Below are 20,792 nucleotides of genomic sequence, written 5' to 3'. Positions count from 1 at the left end.
TGAGCAGCGAGTTCCCAAGAACACGCCAAGCCAATATCCATCAGACAACACTTCCTGTTCCGGGTCATGGCTTCTGATCTCTGTATGCAGTGACAAGGTGCTGCGCAGCCTCTTTTGCTTCCGAATGTCTGGATGTCAGACAGTAAGCATATTTCGACAAGCGAATCGCGTATCGAGCTCCTCCTTCCTTCCGCTGCCTCGTCTTTCTCTGGGTTGGAAACTCGTGGGATGGATGCGATGTAGAAAGTCGGCGCAGCTGAAGAAGGAAGGATTTGCCATGTGGTCACGATTAGCTGATAACGAAACGAGAAGGATCTGAGTTCCCATCCTCAGCCCTATGAACGCATACTTCATATCCGAAAGGCTGTTGGTGGTCAGCGATAAGGCCATCGAAACGGTGTGGGAAAGGCTAGACTCGGAGAACCTCGAAGCCGAGGAACAAGCTAGAGAGACTACTAGAGCGATCTTTGGTGAAAATAATTTCACATAGCCTTCACGTCAAGAAGGAGCTCTAAAAGATCTCTTCTTATCCAGCGAAAAGCGAGCATTCGGAAGCAATATCCCATCTCTTTCTCTCTGGTCTGTATTCTCTCACCGTGTCACAAAAAAAAAAGATTCCTCACAGCGGAGCCAAGAGCGGGGCAAATTCGCTGCAAGGCGGAGATCTCAACCAGCTCGGAGCTTCCTCCAATGACGAGACCAGACCAAATCTTACTCTACAGTACAGCACCACGAGAAGAACACCACTTCTCTGCATTGCATTTCCGATCATCTAGTACTATCCATGTGCCGAGCCCTTGGGATCAGGCCATTGATGCATCGTAGAAAAATTCGTTACAATAGCTTCTAGCGGAGCCTGCCTACGTTGTCAATCACCTCACCCAAGAGTCTTGGGTGATTGACAAGAGAAAGTTCGATACAATAGAAAGTCCGATTGAAAGCGCTGCAGCTGCTGCTGCTGTATTGTCGATCACTAGCATCGGGGGAGCGAAGATCACTTTGTCCGGAATTATTGAAAACTCTAAATTAGTGTAGTCACGGTAAAAGGGATGAAGAGCTGTCAAGATCTTGGAGATCTTCATGGATTCAAAAGCTTGATTCTCTGTTGCTTTGCATGCAAGCCACGAATCTGGGGTAAGTGAAGGGAGGTATGATTTTCCATCGGTGGCGATGATGAGGAGGAAACTTCAGACGAAAGGACAATAAGATGGAATAGAGTGAGATATGTTGTATAAGATCCTTTCTTCATTTCTCTTTTTGTTTTCAAGAAAGAGGCTCAACTTGCCAAGCTCTCTATCCCACTTCTCCACTCTCGCAACCCAACCCCAAAGAGAGCAAAAAATGCGGCTCTTCCACCATACCTAGATCTCGATCCCCTCGTGAACACTTGCCCTCCAACCCCATCGATCGACAACCCTATCCATATACAGTAATCGCCCAAGCATCTTGGCCTTCTTTTCACACGCAGATCACTTTACCAATCTCTGCTCAACCCCCAAAAGACAGATAGTAGCATCGCAGATCTCAAACCGATTCTTACCTTACCACGCCACGGCTCTTCGGCTCATCTGCTCAAGCCGAAAATACGACCTTACCATTATTCCTCCCAGAAGCAAATAAAAAGAACGTTGTCAGCATAGTCTGTGCGGAAACGTGAAGATCACAATGCCCAAAACGGTAATCGGACCACGATGCAGCCGTCCCGTTTGGGCAATGAACGCTCGGTTGAGGAGAGCTGGAGAACGGACTGACAGACAGACAGACAACGCGAGGCTGCATGATGATGACTGACTGACGTGTTGGCGGTAGGTTATAGTTATTGTATTATATCTTCATTCTGGAGATGGCGGGATGATCGTTTGTCTTTGCACGGGGTGTATCATGGGAGAGGGAAGGCAGGAGGGCACGCGATCGTCACCGTCGTCGTCGGCGGCGGCGGTGGTGGTGGTGGTGGTAAACTTGGATTTTTCTTTCTGCGCTGCACTCCTCACCAGCATTTACGCCCCAAAAGCCAGAGGAGAAGCGGTGGTACTGCGGTGGGTTGAAAACTGGTTCGAATCACGAACGTTCAGGAGGATGTTCTCCGTAAGACAACGTCCACAGACAGACAGAAACACGATAAGATCAGAGACACGACGACTCTCCACAATCTCTCTCTCTCTCTCTCTCTCTCTCTACCGTCTCTCTTTTCGGCACTCAAGCCCAAGCCCACTCACCATATAGAGGGATTTAAACAAAATGTGCTGCTGACCGACCGACCCGACCGACATACAGATACGAGACTGAAACCCCAACCCCAATCCCCTCAGCAATCACATCAAATCACTCCTCAAGTGGAGCCAGACAAAAAAGTTGGAGGCTCACTCCTCACATGAAACTATTGAATTTTCGCTGGCGGCCGTGCATGGTGGTTGACGCCTTTCTCTATTATGATATGTACGGATCGGTGTTCGGGGAAAGTGAGAAGCCTATTTTTCTGCCCTCTATCCCGTATGAGGGATACGCTGTTTTTCTTAGTGGGGTTTGTTGGGACAGGACAGGACAGGACAGGAAATAAGGCTGAGATCGTCCAAAACAACCACGCTAGGAATTTTGCTTTCTTATCCCCGGGTTTCTCGTACCTATCTATGTATGTAAGATAGTAAGAATAAGTAATCGTATTCGCGTCATAATTCATCTTAAGAATTGAGAGAGGTAAACCCGGCGAGCGAGAGACAGAGAGGAAGAAAGCTACGTGTAGGAAGGACAAGCATGCTGCTATTTTCGGGGCTTATTAGGCTTCAGGAACCGGCTTCCCGGGTCCCTTCCTATCCCTCTGAAACATGCCCTATAGGAATTTTCACCGCGATAAGGACGAGGGTTCCTGATCTGATGTAGTGGGGGTTGGAGTCAGTTAGCACACGATCAATTTTTTTTTTGTGTATGTATGTATGTATGTACTGATTAGGTAGGAAGCTTTTTCTGTTGAGACATACCTACAGAAAGAGTTTGAGGCAAAAGTTTGAGACACACAGAGATGAATGAGACTGGACGATAATTCTCCTCGTACGACCCCGCAGCAAAAGGCAAGCTGAGTCGTAGAATTTGTCAAACCACCACCGCAGCCAAGCCACATACATACGTGTAGTTAGTGAGTGAAGTCGGTAAGTATTTTATGTATGGATGGATGTACACTACATGTACATGTACATACATTTACTTATCGTGATGACGACGAGGTCCCGATTTTATTTTTTTTCTCTTTCCTTTCTCTCTTCCATGCATGCCCGAATCATACATACATACATATCTTATGACCTGATAATGTCCCGAACGAACGATTGTATTCCCCGAGCGAGAGCTTGTCTTAGGGAAGGGGGGGTATGGAAGATTATCTACATAGGTAGGTACACATGTCTATCTGTCTATCTAATCAGATTGACTTCCCGCTACGCTGTCCCACCCCCGTACAAACAAATGAGCTACGGATTGAGTTTCTTGCTACCTACCTAGTTTGCATTCCTTCATCTTTCACACGTGAAAGCAAGGAAAGAAAAAGAAGGGGACCACACAACACAGCAACAAAGAAAGAGGGGACCGTTGCAGTGCATTTTGTTATCGTCATGCATATAATGGACTTGTTGTATCCCTGCCAAAGTATGATTGATGATCCCGTCCCGTATTCCCATCCCAGAACCGAAGAAGCCGACGAACGCCCTTTGCCAAGACCGACCCTTTCCTTCTTTCTTTCTCTCTAAACTCAATCAATGAGCGAGCGAGTGACTGCCTGACTATTTGGTGTATGTAGGTATGAACACATGTAAGACGGAAAGTACAGTATTGAAACGCAGCGGGATAAATGTACAAATCCATCATCAGAAAAGAAAGGGAATCCAATCAAACTTTCTCTTGATTATGAGGAAGGGGGGAAAAAAGAGGCATCAAGCCATCCCTTCCTGAACACAGCAATAATTCCTCTGAGACTTCAACGCCTCGGTCGTATGATGCAAGCTCTGACAAAGGTAATTCGTAACCGCACTATGCATCCCCGCCCCCTCATCACTCTCACTCTTCACGGAACTCTCCTGGAACTTCGCAAACAGCTCCTCCAACTTCTTCAGATCCCTCAATATGATCTCCATCTGCAGCCAGCGCACATCTTCGCTCGCCACGCGGTACGACCCGAACGTCAACGGCAGCTGATCCGGCCCCACGCTGCCGCCGCCGCCAAAGTAGTTTTTGGATGCGTCCTGGTAGATGGCGATGATCATGCCGAGGATGGTGCCCAGGAACATCGTGCGGGATGAGAAGCCTGACCGGGACATGCAGATCGGGCAGTTGAGCATGACGGCGCAGGTCTCGACCGCCTTCTGGTTGACCGTCAGGATCACGTCGAAGGGCGACGCGGCCGAGATGCCGTCCGAGTTGTGGAGCGCGCCCAGGGCGTGCAGGCAGGTGTTGAAGCAGTTGCAGGTGGGGTTCTTGCCGGCCATAGCAGCAGCATTAGACATATAAACATTATTTGGCATCGGAGCTAGGCCGGCTTGTTGGTGAGATTGGTAGTTTGCGGCGGCGTCGGGGTGGTCGTACCAGGGAACGGTGGATTGGGGGATGGGGCCGTCGTTCATGGATTTGGAGCGGTAGTGGAGGCTGTTGTCTAGGTAGGGAGAAGTCATATCTGTGTGTGGTGTCCACGAGAAAGAGGGATCAAACAGAGCTGGGTTTCCCGAGCTATCTGTCCCAGAACTATCGTCTCCATTCCGAGGTAATGAAGCTGAGGAAATGGATCGTCGGCCCATAGATCCATCTGGAGACCCCAGCATGACTGACCATTCCGTCTCCTCTGCCTCCATTCCATATGCCGTGTGATTCCCGCCATTCAGACGCATCGAAGGGTGTCGATTCGAGACGGCTCCTTCAGCTATTGCCATATCCGCCGACAGAGACGGACGATGTGTCTTGGAGGAGGAAGAGCCATCTGCCTTGGGTTTCCCAGCTCTCGACGAAGGGCTGTACTTGCAATCCGCTCCACAAGCGAGACATCGTGAGCAGATTGGCCTCGTCTTACTGCATTTGACCTTTGCCAGAAAGCAAGTATCGCAAGACGCTCTCAATTTGGAATATCGAGGTTTGGTGTTGTCGACGGAGGTGCGTTTCGCTGGCCCATACATTCCGAGGAGGTATTATGTTTTATGTATTGGTTGTAAATAATAGAATTATTGGTATTTATATTGGTTGTTTTGTTTTTTGGCTGACGAAAGCGGGCGTGGGGGCGGATTAGGTAGGTATTTGGGGAAGGAAGAAAAACGAGAGTATTCTTTTGTTCGTCGTCGTTGAGAAATATCTAGAGCCGGTGCGGCTGAGGCAATGGGATCTTGAAGGGATCAACCATGAGGGGAATATCGACTCGGACGAAGCTCGTTTGAGGGCGGTGGATTAGAAGGGAAGGGGGACAAAAACGACTGCGGATGCCTTGGGGACGTGAGTTGAGTGAGTGAGTAAGTGTGAGTGCGTGAGCGAGCGAGGGAGTATCGTATGGGACGTAAGGAGCTGAGTAGTCCGTACCGTACCGTACGAAGCAGCGGGAGAGATACGACGAGGGTTTGTAAGGATGATCGACGTCGAGGTGAAAGATTTAAGGTTAGGTTATGTCATGGACCGTCAACACGAACCCTGACTTGTTTCTGATGCTGCTCTGGTTTTGCACTGGTGCACCGCTCTCGAGCTTGTCGGTGTGCCAAGCCAAGCGTTTGGGCGGTGGTGGATGGTATTATGTTGGGAGTAGTAATCCTGTTCGGACTCGCATCAAGCATCAAGCATTAAGCAAGCAGCAGAATGGAGCAATTCATCTCCCGTGTTGTCGAGAGAGGGCAGAAACGTGTGGAATGATGGGCTGCACGGTAAGGCTTGCAGCCACAGGGCCCGATGGATGACATGACCATGATGAAGTGGTGGTCGTAACCTTATCTGTCAGGAGTAGCAGCCGTAGCTCGCTCGCTCAGGACAGGAGTAATCAGGGCCCGGCAGGGACCGTCAGAGTCTCTCACCCGCACGGTGGGCTCTGTTCATCAGACTTCGGACGTCCGAGCAGCAGTAGTAACATAGCGAATAATAGCAGATGGGGTGTGTGTGTGTGTGTGTGTGTTGGTGGAGTTGGTGGTGAAGAGGGAACGGATTATCTTACGGAGGAGCTTGAAGCCGGTGTGTGATGGTTGTGGTTTGGTTTCCTTCTTTCTTTCTTCAGCCTCGAAAACGATGATCCGGGTCAGATAGGGATCGTAGCATCCGTCGGTGATAGGGTAGCCTCGAGAGGGGTGGGGATGTGTCTATACCGGTATCAGCACCAGCAGCACCAGTATCTCGATCGAAGAGGCAGAGAAGTGATGCTTGGTCAGGTCAGATCTCGGGCTTAGCTACCCTTGGCCTGACCTGACGTGGCGTCCTCTCGAGCTCTATCCCATCAAAGCGAGATTGAGGGGTCGACCAGAGCTCCACTGGCGGGCAAGATGAGGTCAGGCAAATGCATGGCACGATGCACCCCTCCACACCAGACGGCCGCCTGGAAGGATCGGGAGGAATTAAGCATATTGGGTTGATGTGCACTGCAATGGAAGCCTGTACTGCGCTGAAGAGAGCAGCATTGCGCTCCATCCCATCAGCAGTGCTGCTGCTGCTCCACCATACGGATGTTTGGAGGTGGGATGGGGGATGGGGGATAGGGTGTGGGCACTGTGGGTGTTCAGGTGCGGGAAATGCCCGTACAGTAAGGTAAGTACAGTAAGTTGAGGAACACGAGCCGGAACGTAGCGGAGGATGTGGGATTGTGGATCACAATCGGGGATATGATGAGCATCCAGGATGTAAGATTACCAGTGTTTGATCTGTCCACCAGCATCGCTCGCTCCATATGGCATCCTCCACGCTACAGTAAGTACCTATTGTACTCCCTACGCTGTCCATGGCGCACCGACGCCTGCACAAGCCCCCCAGCCTAAAAAAGCCAAGCCTTGAACCCGCACTTCCAAGACATCCCCTAAGACCACCCTAAAGCACCCTGTATCCTGCCCAGGCACCCCAACGCGGCACAGTGCAGCACGCTGCAAGCCCGGGACGCTATTTCAGGAAGAAGCGGGGCGGTCGGGGGGTGAAAGCGACAGGGTGAGCTGAAGTAAGTTTAGGGGCTGATCTCAAGATCCACCGCAGATCTCCATAACCTTACAGCCTGTCCTGTCTGTTACTGTATCGGCCTACTCGCACCGGCAGATGCAGCGCTACCGTAGCGTCGGACTCTATTTGCACGGCCAGCGTGCCTCTAGTCATGATTCACATTCTTTTCGCGCACCGGAGCCATTTCCACTGACGACTAAGCGAGCGAGGCAATAGGGGCATCCGATGGGGACAATGCGGCTCACGGGCGCGTGCAGCACGCCGTCAGCCTAACTCGGTCAGTGCACACGAAGCCGTCGACGTCGACGACGGGGTTTGCACATCTTATTTACGAGAGAGGAAGAAAGAAAGGAAAACCAAACTATCGAAAATAGATTTTTCTCCGAGGCATAGCAGCAGTCCTATGACTGATCATCCCCATCGGCTAGCTACATGACATATTGAACATTCTGACTGCTGATGCTGCGAAACGCCAAAGTCTAAGAGGGAACAAAAACGAGAGCCCAAAACTTATTATACCCGGCAAATAAAATGAACAATAGACAGTAAAATGAATGGCAAGGAAATGCAAAGTCTTGCGAGGTGAACAAAAAAATCACAATCTCCCATTCTCCGGACCCCGAGAAAATCAACCCAAAGAAAAGGAAAGTCGTTTACAAATCGCCGTCAGGCTACTACACCGTCGCGAGGACGGCCTCTCTAAGCAGATCACCCAGTTCTTTGACCTGTGAGACAACAGATGTTAGCACGGAAGGCGCGGATGCAACACAGGGGAAAGGCACTAGGAGGTACTTACATATGGACGCTTCATCATGGAGAAATGATTGCCGGGCATATGTCGAGTAACAAATCTCTCCGAGTTGAGGTATTTGTCCCAGAGGTTGGGTCCGAAGTCGGTTCTATTGTCTAAAAGGAATTGTGCGTGACCGTACGGGAAGGGATCAGGTCGGGGGTCGGTAGGCAGCTTGCAGACGCCGTCCTCGCACCAGATGGCAGTCACATGAGGGCTCTTTTTGGAATCGATCTTCTCTGCCGTGTAATTCGATAGAGCGTTGACTGACGCGGCAAAATGAGGCAGCAGCCACTTGGGCAGCTTCGAGAAGTCGCCGTCGCCAAGGAGACCGATGGAGGCGAACCAACGATGGAGGGAAGCTGGCAAGGGCTCGATAATGTCGGGGCAGGGTGAGTCGATGAGGATGAGTTTCTCGACTTCGTCGCCAGCCTTGGTCAGTTGATTCACGGCTTCGAAGGCAATGACTCCACCAGCACTCCAGCCAGCCAACATGTAGGGACCGGTTGGCTGTCTTCGCTTCATCTCGGTGACAAATGCTGTAGCCATGCCAATGACACCACACTTGTACTCCTCGGGAAACTTCATGTAGGGTGAGTTGAGACCCATGACCGCAACTTGAGGCGTAAGATCTGGAATGTCGACGTATGAAGTCGCAGATCCACCTCCGTCAGGAATGATCCAGAGCTGCTTCGTGGCGCTTCTCAAGCTACCTTGAAGGAGCACTGAAGTCGCGAGGCGCTGAGGAGGCATACGTGATATTGTCATTTCCACTTCCTGCTTCACTTGCTGCTTGACAACCACTTGCTTGACAACGGGGGCAGCCTTAACAGGTGCTGGTGGTGGAGCATCGATGTTCAGTGACCGTTTGATCTCCTGGATGGTAGTGTTTGTGACCAAGAGATCGCCAGGAAGATTCATGTCAGTCTTTTCTCGTAGACGTCCAAGAATAGTCAAGCTCATCAATGAATCCATGCCCAGCGTTGAAAGATCAACTGTATCGGCAATTTCATCGGTGTCGACTCCCATTTCTTCCGCAATGGTTTGTCTAATGAGTTCTGTGAGACTACCTGCCTCGTCAGGGCTGACCTTCTCATCATCGGTGCTGTCTTCAAGTGGAGTAGTGACATTAGAATCATCAACCAAGTCAGGTGTAGATTCATTGCCAGATGTGGTAGAGCTTGTCTCAACCGAGTCCACAGCGGCTACCCGTTCAGTCTCAAATTTGGACAAGAAGGACTTGAAAGCTCCGATGGTTGGGTGATCGACGAAGTCATTTGAGTGAACATCGATATCCATCTCCTCTCGGATCCTGCCACTGACGGTCAAGGACATGAGAGAGTCCACACCAAGGTCAGCAAAGCCAATGTTGTCGACGAGCTCTTCGAGTTCAACGCCAACCTCCGTGGCCAAGATATCGAGAATCTTGGATGTGACAGAGCCAATAAGCTTCTTGTTGACAGTAGCAATACTGGTCATGCTCACTTGCGCAGTCTTTGCAGGCTTAGCTGGTTTGGCGACAACAGCAGCTTGTTGTTTTGGAGCTGCGATTTGACGGACTGGAGCAGACTTGGCAGCAGCACCAACAGGAGGCAAGAAGATGTTCATGACTCTGCGTGGAATGCATTGGAACTTCAAGCCTTCGCAGACAGCCACAATTCTGCCACTCTCGAAGATGAAGACATCACCAGATTTGACATTGGGCTCGCTGTCTTGCATCCTCACATAGGTGCGGTAATTCTTCTCGGCAGACAGTGGCTCAGCGACCTTGAACGATCCCCATCCGTGAGAGATGTAGACACTTTCGCGAGAGTCGACGGCATCAGATCCATTGAGAATGAAACCAGAGATGTGGTTCACGCTGTCGATCCAGTATGGACTGCATACGAACTTTCCATCTGCTTCCGTTGTCTGGAACTTAACCTTGGCAGTAGCCTCGAAGTTGTCACTGTGAAGGATGACTTCTTCCATGCCTCGGAATTTGGGATTGTAGTCAACCAAGGCAGTGAACAATTTGTATGCCAAGCCACGTCCCACCTTGTGAGCAATGCCAGTCTTCTCGGCATTTTGTAGCCAATCAACACGGCCTTCGATGAGGTAGGCGCTGCGTTTCCAATCAGCGAGGTATTCAGAGCTCTTTCCGAAGTAGACCTGGCAAATGCCGTGCTCAGTAAGAGTCTTGCCTGAGCCAGACATGAATGTGAGGTCAGCACGACCAGCACCGACATCGACTCTTGCTTTGAGGGTGAGGATTTGACTCTTGCCCTCCGGAGAAGCGACGAGTGGCTTGGGGACCTTCATGTTCGACAAGTCCATACCAAGATCAGTGACATCTGGCTTGATCAAACGGTATGCATAATCACAGACCGTCATTGCCATGTCGCCGTATAGTGACGATGGGCAAAGGAAAGCTCCGTTCACAACGTGGCCACTGACAACCTCGCGAAGACCAGGCTTAGCAAGATCTGACTCGGTGACCATGGTGACAACATCGCCTTCGATGACTTCGCTGACGACGTTGTGGATTGATGTTGTAGACAACTTGGGCTTAGCCTCCTTCTCTGCTTCGATGAAACCGCTAGTGGGGAGCTTGCCCTTGGTCAAGCACCAATCGCCTTCATACTGGATCCAGTAGTTCTTGTCATCAAAGCTGTAGCTAGGAAGATCAAGAAGCTGAACACAGTCATTGAAGTCGCGGTGGTATTCGTTCCAGTCAACATTGAGACCAGCAGTGTGCATGGTGCTCAAACTGGAGCTGATGGTCTTGTAAGGACTCTCACCTCTGCGAAGAGTAGGAGCGGTGATTGTTGAAACATCGAGAGTTGCCTTGACCATGCCGGAGCATACGGTGTGAGGACCAACTTCGACCCAGACGGTCTTGTTGTCCACGCTACCAGACTGTTGAGCAGATTGAAATCCACCAAGGAAGTCAACAGGGTTGCGAGCATGGTTTCTGAGGTATTCTGCATCGATGACCTCAGGCTCGTTGAGCATACGGCCAAGGACAGATGAGATGAGAGGCACCTTCTCCTTCCCAAAGTGAACGGATTCAGCAAGCTTCTGGAAGTCGTCCAAAATGGGGTCGACTTGGCCAGAGTGGAAGGCGAAAGGCACCTTCAGCTGCGTGCACTTAATGCCTGCGTCGTTGAGCAGGTCCGAGATGGTGGCCATCTCTTCGACGGCACCGCTGAGGACGGTCTCTCTTGGGCTGTTGATGCAAGCAATGTTCAAGTTCGAGGAAGCATTTCCAAGAGCTTCGGTGATAGAAGCAACGGAACCTTGAACAGCAACCATGACGTGGGTGCCAGGAGTGCACTTCTCAACCAAAAGCTGAGCTCGCATACCGACGAGATAGATCACATCACTAGCTGAAAGAATGCCAGAAACATTCAAAGCAGCGTACTCTCCCAAGCTGTGTCCAAGGACAACGGAAGGCTTGACTCCCCATGAGTCCCAGAGTCTTGCGACAGCCATCTCAAGGCATACAATGCCAAGCTGAACGATGACTGGCGAAAGTGCTTGAACATCCTCAGCGCTGCCATCAATCAATGGAATGAAAGATGGGAAGCCGTGGATGTTGGCGATGCTGTCGAACTCATCAATCGTCTCCCGGAAGAGGGTAGAGTTTGCATAGAGCTCTTTGCCCATTGCCGCATAGTGGGATCCTTGACCAGTGAAAAGGAACGCCACCTTTGGTGGCTCAGGCAAAACGGGAACGACCGTCTCACTAAGTTTGGATTTGAGAGCTGCCTGGATTTGGGCAATGTCGGTTCCAGTAACTGAAATTCTCCAGTTGTGTTGGATCTTTCGAGCAGTAGTGGTATATGCAAGATCGGAGATGGATGTTGTTGGGTTTTGGTCGAGGTATGCAATGTATCGCTCGGCATTTCTGATCATCGCAGACTTTGACTTGGCAGTAACGGTGATGATATGGGTTGATCGAGGATCAATGACGTTTCTGAGGTGAGCTGGGCCTTCTTCCAATAGAAGTCCAGTGTTTCCACCGGCGGCACTGAAGTTATTGACAAAGATGCGTCGAGGGGTGCCAGCTCTCTTTCGAAGTGGAGTCTTATGGAATGCAATGTGAACATTGCGCTCCGCAAGATCTTTGGGGAAGCCCTTGTTGATGGTCTTCTTAATTCCAACATGTGGAGGAATGGCATTGTTCTTCAACATCATTAAGACCTTGATCAAGGCTGTGACACCTGATGCAGCTTCACCGTGTCCAACGTTGGCCTTTACGGCACCGAGGAACAACGGTTGTTCAGCAGTCCTCTTGCGGTCGGCAGGAGCAAAGACATTGGTGACAGACTTCATCTCAGTGCCGTCACCTGCTTGCGTACCAGTTCCGTGCATCTCAACGTAGTCAATATCGAGCGCGTCAACACCAGCCTTCTCGAGAATGGACTTGTAGAGGATCTCTTGAGTTCCTCCGTGAGGATGGGTGATCGAGATAGCATCCGCAGAGTGATTTGTAGCAGTTGCGAGGATGACAGCGAGAACATTATCCTTCCTGTAGGTTGTCAATAAAGCACGTGGTCGCATCCATGATGAAGGAGAACTTACTCGGCCAAAGCATCGTCAAGTCTCTTGACAATGACTGTTCCTACACCATCTGCTCGGCAGTATCCGTCTGCGTCGTTGTCAAATGTAGCACAAGGTCCTGTCTTCGACAAAAACTGGCCTCGACTAAGACCTGCAAAAATATCCGAGTTGGTCATACACGAGAGACCACCAACGATGGCTGTGTCACAGTCTCCAGCCCATAGGGATGTGCAGGCTAGTTGCATTGCGGCAGCACTCGATGAACAAGCAGTGTCGATGTTAAAAGAAGGTCCAGAGAACCCGAAATGATAATTGATTCGCCCTGGTCCGAAGGCTCTCACACCACCGGTGATGAAATATGTGTCGACTTCTTGAGCCGCATTAATTTCTCGCCAGTCGTCACTAGTCTGTCCATAGAATGTACCGATGCGATCAAGCTGCGTTGAGCGCGTCCGGTTTGGAACGTATCCAGACATCTCAAGGGCCTCGTAGGCAGTTGATAAAGCCATTCTTTGCATGGGATCTGTTTGGAATGCCTCACGAGGAGACATGTTGAAGAATCGAGGATCGAAAAGACCTGGGTTCTCAATCCAGCATCCATAAGGTGTGTGGCTAGTGTTTTTAACCTTGCCGTTAGCGTCGACATGTGTTTCAGCGTTAAACCGGTCCTTTGGAACCACGCGATGAACGTCGAGTCCCTTCTCAAGCAGTTCCCATAGCTTCTCGTGGCTTGCAGCGTCAGGAAATCGACCGGCCATGCCGACAATTGCCAGCTTAACGGGTCCATTGGGCTCGCTCTTCGGCGACGAGTTGTCTTGCTTTGCGGCTGTTAGTGGTCGTCGAAGAATGATCTCAAGATCAGTCTGGGCTTTGAGCATCGACGCCAGGGTGCTTGCTGCTTTTGTGGGGCCTGGTCTTCATCAGTAATTTGTATTTGTAATCGACGATGTCACTGACCATAGGGTATGACAAGGCACTTCTCGCCCTTGTATTCTTGTGCCTTGACGACACATGCATGAACAACCTTCTGGAAGTCAAGTCGGTCTGTCAAAATGTCTCGGACAATTGCTTGAATAAGCGAGATGGAGGTCCGTTCGGAGTACCACGTGCCCGTCGCGCAAGACAACACGGGATAGCGAGGTACGCAGTTGCTAAGCACTCTTTGCACTGGCGAGCTGCTCAGACGTAAGATTTTCTCGGCGTTGAAGTTTGAGAAAAGATGTGGTGCATGATATGGTCCATGTACCGGAATAGACATGGGTTTGGTGTCGAAGACATCAGCGGCGGAGAGTGTCTTCAGGGTCGCAGGTGGTCCACTGATAGCGATACTAGTAGCGGTGACGGCACTCACGTAGGCTTGGCTCGCCAATGGAATGCTCTGTAGGAAGTAAGTACGTGTGTCAAGATGATAGAGTGATCAAACTTACGTTCTCGGCGTGAAAATCTTTGAGAATTGAGCGTGTTTCTGCTTCTTCCAAAGCAGGTAGAACATAGGTCCAGCTCTCTGAGGCTTCTGTGTTTCCTTGGAGACGATCTGCCAATGCAGCAACATGTGCTCCAGTCCGGAATGCCATGAGGACAACTTGCACCGCAACTGGAACAAGCCCAGAGAGAGATGGCGCTGAAGAAATCGCAGCAGCAGCGAAGAGACCTGTACACAGGCCGACCAAGAAGGTCTCTGCGGGTTTTGTTGTATCTTCATGCATCTTCTCGGCGCGGCTTTGATTGCAGGGTTAGTCGCTTCATTCTCAGAAAAGTGAGGTCTGACTTACTCAATATAATGTGCCAATTGTGTGATGCACAGCAACGCGCTATCCACAGCAGCGTTCTTGATATCTCTTGCATGATATCTGTCGTTCAATTCTTTGATGCTGGAGAAATGAGGGACTCTTCGTCGTTCAAGGACCGACAATTGATCCACCTCAGCTCTCAATGCGGATCCCACCCTATCCAGGAACGATTGTGTCAATATACTAGGATTTCCAGACTTGAAGAAGTCTGCCAGAAATCCATGAATATCCAGTGTCTGGTCTCCAAAAAGGAGAAATGCCATCTTTTCCGCCATCGTGGAGCTGAGCTATGCTCTCCTTAGTAGAGCAGCCCACAAGCTCTTCGACGTCCCTCCAAGTCTATATCAATGAAATGAGCGAGCGGGATGTTGAAACAAAGTCGAAGATGATGAGACGTTCTCAGATACCATTGCACTGTTGTTGGTGCTTCTGGTCAGTTCTTTGAGACAGCAGCTGGTACCTATAGTGCTTGAGCACCCTGATATGACAGATTGTCTTACCTAGTTCGAGACTCCGTCGAAGGCAGTGTCCGTTCAATCTTTTTTCGGACATCGATAACCGAGCCGCTTATGGCGAGATCACTACTCGTGAGGGATGGTTGGTACATCGATGCTTGGGTTCAAAGTCTCGTATTGAGTGGGCTCGCATCCTTTGACCCGAAGGGTGGCTCCGATGGTAATTCTTACAGTATAATGAAACCAGCTCACCTAATGCCAGGCTGTTGAAGCTCACTACTGCTCGGCGCAGCTATGGATGTAGCCCGCTGGGCTTGCGATCCGTGGACCGTGTTAGGCTCATGTCATCTTGTCCGGCGGACATCCCCACGAAAAGACCTCGGCACTGCCTCTCTGACTGCTTTTTTCCGCAACATACGATAATAGAGAGACGTATCATTAGTCTTAGAAATCCATTTTCAGACCCTCTTAGAAAGCTGAGATCATGACTGTGTACTTGTCCTGCCCGTATGGAGTATGGGGATTGGACTCCGGTGGAGAGGCTTTTAGGCCGCGGGCCGCACCAACACTTTCAGACGAGCCCCAACCCCTTGTCCGCAAGCCTCTGATAATTTCTGAGATATACTGCGCGCATGTGAAGGCGACGTGGATATGACACTTCCAGTCCATATCGTTTTGGGCAAGTCGTGGTCTGGTCGTTCGTGAGCAGAGAACGGGAAGAAGTGAAACAAGAAACGCGCATTGACGATCAACCAGAACTTCAAAAATTCGTCAGCAACGAAAAGGATCTGCAGAAGAAGTAAACATAGATATGGTGAAAGTGCTTTATATGAGAGAATGTCTCTGACCAGGCATCTTCGAACCTAATTTGACATTTCACACTCCCCGAGTACAAATTCGACGTGCATGCTGTTTTTTCGCCGTCGCATTCTCGCCATCTCATAAATTTAGGCGCACGCTTTGCTGGCACGGATTCACGTGAAGATTGCAAGATTGCGAACTTGATGACAAAATCGATGACAGACACAATATGTTCGATGGGAGAGTGATGTGTCCGTGAGGCACGGTGAAGGTTCGTCTCACGATTTGCCTCAATTTTGAAAAATACGCTAAGGTTAAGGTTAAGCTACTATTCTCCGCCGCTAATCAAGAAAGAGTTAGACGCGGACTACCATTTAGTTTTGAGAACGACGACCGACGACATTTGATCAACGAAGATATAATAGATCATCATCAACAACCACGAGCAAACGATGATCAAAGGTAGAGGTGGCAACATGGACAGGAATATGATCCATACAGCGGGGTAATGACTGCTAACTATTCGAGAATCAAGGAAATCCAGCAAACTCCCTGTTTCCAATCTTCGGTATCCCACATGCTTTCCAAAACGTCGCTCAAAAGACGAAATGCTGATCGTTGCATGCCAGGTCATTATTATGTATCGATGTTAGGAATGAAGAAATACACTCCCTCTGGAGTCTTTTTGCCTTTCGCGACCAGAATTAAATCAGTGTGAGACCTCATACACCATAGCCATCTTGAGCCCATTCTGCAGCCCGTCTGGCCAGTGCAGTGCGCTTCTCACGTCTCATTGCACCAATCTGAGGCAACTGTCTGGGATAGAGCGCTCTGGTTCTCGAGTCAGTCAAAGCCACAAAGACGCATCTTGGGGATTTCTTACCCATTGTCTGGGAACGGTGGCACGGTGTTAGCACCCGTGAGGTCCGTGTAATTCTGGGTGTTTCCAGCAGCGTTACCAGCAGTTGGGATTCCTTGTGCTTTGCAAACCGCCAAATGGTCCGCTGGAACCGGCAGCCCAACAAGCTCTGTGGGAGCCTCGATGATGGTTGCCGAGAGGCCCATGATGACATGCCATTCGATATGGCAATGGAACAACCAAACACCTGGATTGTTGGCCTGGAAGCGGATCACAACATAGCTATCAGCATTGACTGCGATGGTGTCTCTTTTCGGAGGTACGGCGGGGAAGTTTCTGCCCTGCCCTGTGTACAGTCCCTTGCCACTTGCGGGCCGCTGGCAGACTTGGAATTGATGACCGTGCAGATGGAACGGGTGGATTGCGGCATCAAGATTGTTTAGAACGATCTGCACAATATCGCCTTTATTGACCACGAAGGGATTGACGTCTCCATAGATTACAGGATTGCTATTTGAGCTCCCTGTAGTGTATGCAGTATACAAGGATGGCACTTTCTGTGGAATATAGGTTTTGTTGTTGAGGAACGCTCTTTATATTCGTCAGTTCGCGAGATAAACATGCTGGTTGATGGGGAACTCACCTGGGTATTCCATTAACATCAAATCCGAAATTGAAGTCCAATGTAATGTCGGCATCAACCACGTTTGGCTCGCCAAGGAGTGGCTGATTATCCAATGCCACGAGAGTGGCGTCATCCTGAGGCGACCATTTGGGCACGACGAATGCGGGAGCTGGGCCCTTTGTAGCATCGTACAGGATCGTGCCGCTTATGTTGAATGGCCAGATGTTGGTTGCTCCCCCCGTAGAATAATCCCGGTTCATGTCAAGTGACGCCAAGAACGCATAGTTTCTTCTGACGGAAGTTTGTGCATTAAGAAGTACAGTGTATCTTTGGGCGGGCGCAACACGGATCTGGTACGCGTCATGCTCTTGCACGTAGGAGCCATCGATCTCAATAACCCTCATGGTATGGGAGTCAAATTGAAGCATGACGGCAGCGAAAGCTGCCAGACTGATAATTCTGACTTTGTAAGTCTTTCCCGCCTGGAAATTAAGCGTGGCAGAGCTTGAGTCGTTGACCACAATAGCATCAGGAAAGGGCGGAAGAAAATGAGTGTTTGAAGTGGTCAACATTTGATCAATCAACGTTGGCACTGGTGTGTGGTACCAATCTCCCACGGTGAGAACAAATTCCTCGTCATAGTCCCCAGCATAGGGATCATTGGGATCATGGATAATCAGAGGACCTGCGTAAGTCAATATGGATGCTTGTCACAAGTCACGAGATGGCCAGTCACGCACCTCTCAACCCATCGGGATACTGTCCCATATTATGGGAATGATACCAATAAGTTCCTGGCGAATCGATCTAATCAAGCTGGTTAGAACTTTGCTTTGGGAAAGACTCTTTCTGGAACAATTTACAGTGAAGCTGTATGTGAAGGTTGCTCCGGGCTGGATGGGACATTGCGTGACTCCAGTAGGACCGTCCATTACTTGGGTGCCGAATTGACTCAAGCCATGGAAATGCAGACCCGTCGACTGAGTGCCCAAATTATTGGTTAGGACAACCACAACTTGGTCGCCCACATTCGCTTCGATTGCGGGACATGGCCATTTCCTGCGGCAGTCAATATCAATGCCTGTACGTGACCGTAGTTGCACGGGGACGGTATTTGAACATACCCATTTATCCCAATTACCTGGCGAGTGAAGTTGTCTGGGGCGGCGTTGACGAAGTCAACGCTCCAATTATATGTCACCGTTGCAGCCAAGGTGGCTGGTAACAGACTCAAGAGCAAAGGAAAGGTCTTAAACGAGAGCATGTTGAGCCGAGTTCAACAATTATGGATTAAGTAATGATTAGATGCTCAAAGATGCTCAAGGAAAAGTGCACACAACTGCCTCGAATTGCCTCTTGCTGACCTGGGCCTGCTGCTCTTTATCAGATGCTACCCTCGTCATTCTTCGGAGAGGGCTCCAATCTCTCATCAGTTTTCTTTTGGGCGGTGCTAGGTTTTCCCGTGGCCGTGGCTTTCTTTCATCTGACTATTGAACACAGATGTGAGTGTTGGCATCATGACTTGGACCACATTCCACCACTTGGAGGACGAGCGGAGGAGGAGCTTGTGCTAGATACGAGCTCCAAGATCCAGGACCAGCACCTCAGCTGAGATTCAACCATACACAGAGCGGATAGACCAATATAGCCTGCATCCTCCCCAGACAAGGCTTATGCGAAGCAGCGAACGGGTAACGTGAAAAAGAAAAATCTCCCCAAGTACCCAGGCAATTGCCCCTTCCAGCACGCATCCTCCCCAGGAGACTTTCTCAGCCGCTCTAGCGCTGATCCGTCGCTAGAAAACCGTTGTCATTTGCTGACGGCCCCGACCTCAGGATTTCGTGTGCAGCCAGGGGCGTTCTGCAGCGCTCGGTCGTGAAGTCAATCAGGGACCCTGGATCTGCACGTCTCGGTGATGCACGATTCGGGGCTTTCGACTTGGCTGAAGTGACCTGATCGGAAGTGGCTTGGCTAAATCGACAACCCTCACCGAGAAAAGTAATCGAGCAATTCCACCCGGAAACGGCCCTCACTAGAGACACCCTGAAACGCGATACTCTTGACCGGACAGGATTCGCGATGCATGATGATGTTCGTTGAGTCCGTTCAATTGGAGCCGAGCGTCCCTTTGCACATTCTCCCGAGTGCCGTGCTGGTACCGGGATCGCCCACTCTCAATGCATCGCCTTACTGCAAACATTGTTGATGATGCGAGCGTTACCAATACTCTAGACAGACAACGCAGGAGCCGCAAGCCGCGCGTCGTCAGTGTCCGGGAGAGGCTGGAGAAGGTCAACTGAGTATATTACCATGCGGTGAACACCCTTCTTTGGGAGCTTCTCAATCAGGATATTCTCCTTTTGATATTGACGCCGTCACAAAGCTACCCCACTACGAGCAACAATCTGCATCATGAAGTCTTCACTTGCATCACTTCTCGTGCTAGCCTCCTCCACGGGAACCTTTGCTTGGGGCCCTGGATTCGGTGGAGGCTGGGGAAACTGGCCTTCTTGCGCTGTATGTGGTGTCCCGTCTAGTGTTCACAAAAATTAAGTACTGACAGATGTATGTGATGAACAGAATTCATGCATGAGCACGTTCACCAGCAGCAGCTGTGCTGGAGATGGATCTTGTTTCTGCAAAGATACCACGGCGCTCAACAATGCCAACACGTGCATCGACTCATCCAGCTGTTCAACCTCCGACAAAGAGAGTACGTACTGTGACACTCCAGACTTCTTGAGCTACTTCTGACTTTTTCAGCTATCTATCAAAATATTGATCAACTCTGCGCTGATGTCGCCGTCACGGTAACTGCGGCGCCCGAGGCCACCTTCAGTGCCACCAGCAACTCAGCTTGGAGCGGTGGACCATGGTCTGCTGCGTGGGGGAGCGGAGCTTCTGGCTATGGCCCATTTGGCGGAAATTGGGGACCATGGGGCTCTTCGGGAGCATGGACCGCGGGACCTTGGAGCGCCTGGTGGGACGGAAATGCTTGCCCACCCGATAGCTGGACGGGTTGGACTTCGGGAACATGGTCCACAGGTGCTCCTTGGACCACATGGACCGCGTGCACAGCCAGTACCACAGCGACAAGCACCTTTACGACCACGTCGTCTGGAACAGTTATCACGGGAACTTCCTATGGCGTCAAAGTTGCTGAGCAGACTGGAACCACCACCTCAGGGGCGATTTCAACCTCGACGCATGCAGGCGCTGCAGCCAGCAATGCGGTGAAGATAGGCTTGAGTTTCGTTGTCGTTACTTTTATCGTCGTCGTCCAAGGTTAGAAACCAATAATAGATTATTGGGTGCCACGACATGAAGGCGGCGCGCGACGCATGTATCGGTGCAACACGGCTACTTGCTTTCAGCTTGTCAGAACAGTAACATTCACGTGGCGTTTGGAATACTGGAAATACCACCTTCTTTCTTTATGTGGCGAGGTCTTTTCGTGTAGATAAGACTTGATCGAGGCTGCCAATGTCTCTCATTTTTGCTTCTTGCGGGTACTTCCGGCAGCCTTCAGGTCCGCTATCTTTCATTATCTGGTTTAATTATTTCAGTGGCATCAGCTTGCGGGTATTGTAACATCGGGTGGGGTTCTAGCATGAGCATATCTGGCGGTCTTCCACTTCTGATCGAGGCGTACTTATCTATCATTTTGGCTGAGCGTCTTTAAAATATTTCATAAGTAATCTAGAATGAAAATTTTTGTTGTTCAAAACACCATCTCAAAATCCAAGATCATTGTGGAAGTAGTGATTTTTTGCATGTTCTT

General features: G+C 50.2%; 4 protein-coding genes across 4 annotated transcripts; 1 reads left to right on the top strand and 3 right to left on the bottom strand.

Moving 5' to 3' along the window:
- Positions 1-3,627: 3,627 nt before the first annotated feature.
- LY89DRAFT_482891 (uncharacterized protein) lies at positions 3,628-5,342 on the bottom strand. Its single transcript, XM_018207840.1, has 2 exons — positions 3,883-5,342; positions 3,628-3,725 (listed from the first exon to the last, which is right to left on the bottom strand). Exon 1 carries the CDS (start codon positions 5,148-5,150, stop codon positions 3,921-3,923), a length of 1,230 nt encoding a protein of 409 aa, XP_018073565.1. The 5' UTR covers positions 5,151-5,342; the 3' UTR covers positions 3,628-3,725; positions 3,883-3,920.
- A 2,478-nt stretch (positions 5,343-7,820) lies between these two features.
- On the bottom strand, positions 7,821-14,546 carry LY89DRAFT_773345 (BcPKS12, polyketide synthase; the record flags this gene model as incomplete). The annotated part of the gene is made up of 6 exons (XM_018221932.1): positions 7,821-7,871; positions 7,943-12,449; positions 12,503-13,391; positions 13,439-13,859; positions 13,909-14,200; positions 14,254-14,546. 6 exons carry the CDS (start codon positions 14,544-14,546, stop codon positions 7,821-7,823), a joined length of 6,453 nt encoding a protein of 2,150 aa, XP_018073564.1.
- A 1,739-nt stretch (positions 14,547-16,285) lies between these two features.
- On the bottom strand, positions 16,286-18,660 carry LY89DRAFT_612778 (iron transport multicopper oxidase fet3 precursor; the record flags this gene model as incomplete). Its single annotated transcript, XM_018210637.1, has 6 exons — positions 18,136-18,660; positions 17,875-18,070; positions 17,752-17,818; positions 17,030-17,696; positions 16,411-16,977; positions 16,286-16,358 (listed from the first exon to the last, which is right to left on the bottom strand). Coding segments are annotated over exons 1-6 (1,710 nt in total), but the record flags the coding sequence as incomplete, so codon positions are not given.
- Positions 18,661-19,423: 763 nt separating this feature from the next.
- LY89DRAFT_667197 (uncharacterized protein) lies at positions 19,424-20,301 on the top strand (the record flags this gene model as incomplete). Its single annotated transcript, XM_018212960.1, has 3 exons — positions 19,424-19,528; positions 19,592-19,724; positions 19,775-20,301. 3 exons carry the CDS (start codon positions 19,424-19,426, stop codon positions 20,299-20,301), a joined length of 765 nt encoding a protein of 254 aa, XP_018073562.1.
- Between the last annotated feature and the right edge of the window lie 491 nt (positions 20,302-20,792).

This window comes from Mollisia scopiformis, assembly GCF_001500285.1.
Source record: "Mollisia scopiformis unplaced genomic scaffold LY89scaffold_8, whole genome shotgun sequence".
NCBI classification, from domain to species: Eukaryota; Fungi; Ascomycota; class Leotiomycetes; order Helotiales; family Mollisiaceae; genus Mollisia; species Mollisia scopiformis.
The sequence above is the reverse complement of the archived record's forward strand: the minus strand, read 5'-3'. Positions and strand labels throughout refer to the sequence as shown.